Source organism: Platalea leucorodia (assembly GCF_965183815.1).
Source record: "Platalea leucorodia genome assembly, chromosome: 3".
Classification (NCBI taxonomy): Eukaryota; Metazoa; Chordata; class Aves; order Pelecaniformes; family Threskiornithidae; genus Platalea; species Platalea leucorodia.
The window spans coordinates 108308028-108314027 of record NC_138825.1 but is presented as its reverse complement, the minus strand read 5'-3'; the positions used below and the strand labels follow the sequence as shown (position 1 = coordinate 108314027).

Here is a 6000-nt window from a genome sequence, read left to right as displayed (position 1 = left end):
TACCCCAAATAAAACTAACTTATCATTTGATTTTTTCCTAAAACAATAGCTCCAAATTCCACTGACAGTAATGGAAATCTTAACCATGCACGTCAGCAGGCTTCATGCAGGCTGAGCGCTACATGTGACATTGATTTCTGCCTCCAGCAAGGGTCCACCTATGGGGGTCAGCAACTGGAGGGTGAAAGAAATTATGAAGGGCTCATTCATTTCCAATCCCTCCATCATTTCTTGCCCAGTTCCTCACAGGGGTAAATATCAGATGTGCAGTCTTCGCTCCTCGCAGGACAGCTAGAGACCTTACACACTAGCCCCGCTCCCCTTGCCCAAACGGTGAAATAAGGACTGTAGCAGCCAACGTACAGGACTCTGACAATACAACTAATTTCCTTTCTATCTTGTATATCAAGAGCTGCAAAAATATATCCTGAAGAACACACAAACTGGGGGGAAAATTTTGTTTCATTGCCTTTATTTTTCATCTTAAATTTTAATAGAAATTGAGACTGCTTAAATGCTCTACACATCAAGGCAATCTTTATAAATGTGGTGTGACTTCCAGCTAAAATAGGAGCATTTGGCACCTGAAAAAGCTTCCCACCTCCTCAAAAGGCCTCTTTTCATGTTTCTGAGGAAATCGAACATTACAACAGAGACTTTCAAAACCTGGGTGAAAAATAAACAGTTAGCAACTTCAGCACGTTCATAATGAGGGAGCTCCAGATATCTGTAACTCAGGTTTGGACTGTTTTAATATAGCTACAATGATTTGACAAAAGTATGTTGGAGAGTTAAATGGTTTCTGAGGATTTCTATAGCAGGCAGGAAACAATCACGATATTCAAAAGGTGCTAAACAAACAAATTGCTCTACTGGATTTGCTAGCTCCCTGCAAATTCTGTAAAGAGTCTTTGAATATTAGTGTAGAACCATATTCACATTATTTAATAGATTTCAATATACAGTTGGAAGAACACCTAACTTATAGGAATCATACCTACCTTTATTACAAAGAAAGTAAAGCAATGAAAGGATCATTCATTTCTTAGAGTGATTGCTCTGGAGCTGGGCTGATATTCAAATACTATAGGAATTTGCTACTGATCTTCAAAATTAATAGCAAACATATATATATAAATATAATGGATTCAAATTCACAGAGTAAATATAACAAGCAAAATGGTTTGTTTTCTTAGGTATATAATAATAGCATCGCATGAAATATTGTCAGACTCTGTGGATATGAACAGAATTGTATGGCCACTGATTGTTTATATACCATGGCACTGTAGAGTTTATTTAGGTGGTCTTGCCTTGCAGTAGGGAAATCTCTGGGACCACATGCCACATCTGCTGTGGATATCCTATAGACCAATCTCCCATAATGATCAGATATGTATTTTGATTACTATGTCATAGAAAGGATCATTTCTCCTTAAAAATCATCTTAAAACACTGTGCAAGGTATTCCTGAAAAAACACAGTCAGAGATTTTGCACTCGTCTTTCTATGCCTAACAGCAAGATAAGATGTTGTGCAACTGGCTCCTAGGAAGATCCAAAGTGATTCATCATTTCCTTTGTGAAATTATATTGTTGTTTTTTTAAATATACATCACATTTTCCATCACATGCAATTGTAAATTGGGTGCGTAAATTGGGTGCATAAGTTATCTGTGCAAAGTTACTTATTACTGCTATATACATAAATAGGAAAATTTTGGAAACTTTTGCTGCTTTTCAGGGGGTCATCCTTACAATCTGAGTAAACACGTAGGCTGTTTTCCTGCCAAAAGAGATTCATTGCCTATTTATGAAGTCTGCCTTAAATTGTGGAGGGCTGGTATTTTGTTTGTTTTGTAACAAGATACACCAAGATCATCTTATACAAATGTGAAATATTTGCTTTCTTTGCTTTAAGAAATTATTTGGGGCCTGAAATAGTTCGTGCACTGAATCATTCTCAACTAAAGAATACAGAAAACCAAAATCTTACTTGTACCTTTAGCCAACCCCAAAACACCCATCTGGCTGGGATCCCCTCTTTCAGTACTAAATTATAAGAACTTTGTCCTCATTCAGCACTATAACTCAGTTTGCTTAAGTGCCTCCTTGTTATACATCTGTGGACAAATTAATAAAGAAACATTACAAAATTGGTAGGACTCCTGATCTGTTGTTTTGCTTCATCTGTTTTTCAAAAAAAAGTTGTAACACCTTGACATCCAAAAAACTTACAGTAATATTTGTACTTATTAACTGGAGTATACAAAATATTTGCCTTGTTGCTGAAATATCCCTGTAGCACTACAAGCAATTAACATTTATAACTACAAATTTTGCTAAGATAAAAGAATATCAGGAATCTACTTCTTCAGAAATCATCATTCTGACAACTAGAGACCAAATTCTGCCTTCCCTTACAGTCATGCAATCGCATTTGTTAACTGTTGTGAGGGCAGAATTTAGCCCAAAGCACATTTTTATCTAAATACATATATTTTCCTACAGAAAAAAGCTATGTCTTATCACTGCTCTTCCCTTCTGAAGGGTAAATACTGATATTTGAAATACCTAAATTGTATTTACAGCTGTACAACACTGATGCCACATACTTGCAAAATATCCCTTGTACTCTATAAACATGGGGTAACTTGTACAATCGGCTTAAAAACTTTTCTTAAAATAAAGAAAGAGCAGACAAGATTAGACATTTTCTTTGTCAAATTCACACACAAAATACATGGTAATATGACACGCAACATCATTCCACCCTCCAGACGCCACCATCTCCACACAGTCCTCCTCGTCATAAGCATTGTTGGGCTCCCCACTGCGCCATTTGTTGAAGGTCTGCATGGGCGATCGGTCAGAATAGACAAAATTTCCCTCTTTCTCTAGGTCGTTAATCCCAATGAAAACTCTGGTGAGCCCGGCTTGGTTGATGTACGAGGCGATCAGATTGTTGGCAGTCTCATCCTTGGGCATGCTCAGCGTCCCTCCTCTTCCGTGGCAGTAGAGCTGGGCTTCCTTGTATCTTTTCTCTTCCTTCACCAGCAGATATATCTTATTATCTGTCTCACGCACACCAGCAACAGCTGCGGGGGAGGGCAGTGCTGAAAAGTGAGCACTCGCATTTCTATAAACCAACTTACTGTACACCCCAAAATAGCTTCACAAATCAGATGCGGGATGGTGATGCTCTCTACGAGCAATTGCACCGGTAAATTGAGACAACAAGAAAGGAAAATATTTATGTAAAATTAACCTACCATTTTTTATGAATTTTAGTTCCGTTGTCAGCTGGGCCACTTGGATATCCATTTCACCAATAGCCTTCCTTAGCTGGCTGCACTCACAGGGGATGCCTGTGAAATGATACAGATACACCAAAATCAAACAGCTATCCAATTTCAATAATTATCTAAACAATTTTATGAAAAGGCCCAGCCTGGCAGCCCTGGAGAGGGCTGTCTGGCAAATAACAGATAGAAACCTAGAGCCTTCGCTACCCTGCACCATCATACGGTTCTCACGGGTGTCTGGGCCTATCCAGAACAGCTCAGTTCACCTCCCATGAAGCTTCAGCCCTGCATGATTAGTACTAACCTGAACATAGACAGATATTCCCTGCAAAAAAAATACAGTTGGTTTTTTTTTTAAACTAAAAACACTTGTCAAATTTTCCCATTTTGAGTGAAATTATTCTCTTTCAGTCTTCTCCAAAGAGCACTTTTTCCACAGCAAAAATCGCACAGCGCATTGTCCGCCTGTTCCTCACGAGGAACATAACACAGCTGATCCAAAAGGCTAATGTTCCAACCATGCAATGCACATAATTACCTGCAAATTGTAGTTCTGTACTTTCGAAAGTACAGAACTTACAGTTCTTTTTTCAATAAAATAAGACAATAGAAAACCAACTATTAACCCAACTTGATATTGGTTTGACAAAGATAATCTGAATGAGAATACTAAAAGGATAATTGTTACATCTGTGAGCTCAAATCTCAAAACGAGGATCAATTACAGTTTCCAGTTCTGTCTGTAATTATTCAAATCTGCATTTGACTACCCAATTACTCAGCTTAGGTGTCTAAGTCAGTCTAAGCACAGGGTACTTACACTGCAAAACTGTGCTTGATGACTAGGTATATGGTACTCTGGCTCAAGAATTAGAGTGACAAATTATGTTCTCATGAGACAACTAATTGGTGCACCTCTAGTGCACTCTGCCAGGAAGGGACGAATTGGGTAAAATCTGAATCTGCCACTTTGGTAAGGCTAACACTTCTTATGCCAGGCTTTCACCTTTTTCTCTGGAAGATCTGTATTCCTGGTAATCTCCTGCTCCTATAACAATAATCCATGAAGGGGCAGGAGCTCCCAACCTGCTCATTTGTGTTGGCTGGAAGCCAGAGTGGGATATGCAGAGACATCCCTTTGCGCTGGTGGTGAATGATACGGACAATCGCACTTCCGTTCCTGCTAGTCTTCTGGAGTGATCACACCTTTGAGGAGCTCTGAGACATTGTTTTGACAAATAGACTACAAGTCCAGCAACTACTTCAGCTTCAATAATTTTAAGTAATTTGAAAATATTACAATGAAATACTACAGTGCTTATACAAATATTTATTTTTTCATTATTTTCCCCAGTATGTAAACAGACATGTATTTTTGGTGATGATGCATGCATCTTGTAAAATCCTTCACATACATAAGGTGTGACATGGATTACCTGGGTCACCATTAGGACCTGGTGGTCCTATGTCACCATTATCTCCTTTTTCACCTAGAGATATGAAAAAGAATATAAATTTAAGGCAGGTTTTTTGGTGAACAGTTCATTTAGCACTTGTTTATGTTTTTCTCTAGTAACATTCAAATGTGGAAAGTAGAAATACGCCCAAGCAAAATTAAAGATTTTTCTGTCCTAGGTGTTCCACGATGAAGGCCCGCCAAAGCTATGAAACTTGAACACAAAGAATATGTACCAATATCCATTGTTTTGACATTCATTAACTTCACAGAACCAATAAGTTCAGATGCTGTAGAGGGAAAAGGGCTGGATATGCTATGCTGGTGCCTAAATCTAGATTCATAGTCCAAATGCTTTAACCAAAGTCACATAGGAAGCCTATGGGGTAGGCAAGATTAGAATTCAAGTCTTCTGGCTCTTAAAAGTCTGCCAAAATACAGTGCATCTTCCCATCTGCTTCTCTTAACTGTCCACGCTTGTGTGATTGTGCGCAAATTTCTTTATTTAGCCGTAAACCAAGATTCTCACTCTGCTTTAAGGCTAAATACACTGCTGTCAGAGCGAAAGGTAACTGGCTGAGAGATCTCAGTCGTCTGGCTGACTACAGTGTGAGGAACTCCCTATTATGGTAAACTCTGGGACTTGTTAACCATTTTTCAAGCACCTAAACTTTTCTCAAACATAAATGAACACAGATTTTTCGTCTGAAAAACAAAGGGAGAAACAATTGAACTAAGCATACCTTTTGAACCAATAGGACCAATTTTTCCATGCCGTCCTATGCTGCCTTTCTGTCCTTTGTCCCCCATTTCTCCTATACATAACAAAGACAAAAGACACACGGTAGCAATGTACTCTGATTCATTCAGTTTCTAGCATGCTCGCAATATCAGTTTTTACAATGAGTAAAACCACGCTATATCCCCAATATTCATTGAACTCCAGAGGTCCAGCTCACTCCTTGTGAAGAACTTATGTTCTTACAACCTAGAACTTACAACCTAGACAGTGATTTCATCTTTACAAAGCAATTGACTTTAACGAGGCATGCAGATGTAAATGAAAACAGATCTTGGCTGAAAGTCACTGGAAAAGCTTTTGCAAACTTCTTTCAGATGATCATGCCAGAATTATGTTGAAAGTAAGGGGGGATTGCATTCAAACATGGATCAGTGGATTAAAACTATCATGGAGTTGAGAAGACCTAAAGGATCCAAGCAGAACTGACAGTTTCATCTA

The 6000-nt window shown here is 38.5% G+C and overlaps 1 protein-coding gene across 1 annotated transcript in view; it reads right to left on the bottom strand.

Moving 5' to 3' along the window:
- Nucleotides 1–610: 610 nt before the first annotated feature.
- Nucleotides 611–6000, bottom strand: part of COLEC11 (collectin subfamily member 11) — a 28423-nt gene continuing 23033 nt past the window's right edge. The window contains exons 4-7 of the mRNA XM_082305890.1: nt 5504–5575; nt 4741–4794; nt 3272–3367; nt 611–3115 (exon numbers count right to left, since the gene is read on the bottom strand). Of these exons, the coding sequence (XP_082162016.1) occupies nt 2706–3115; nt 3272–3367; nt 4741–4794; nt 5504–5575 (632 nt within the window). The 3' untranslated portion in view covers nt 611–2705. The remainder of the gene's footprint in view (nt 3116–3271; nt 3368–4740; nt 4795–5503; nt 5576–6000) is intronic.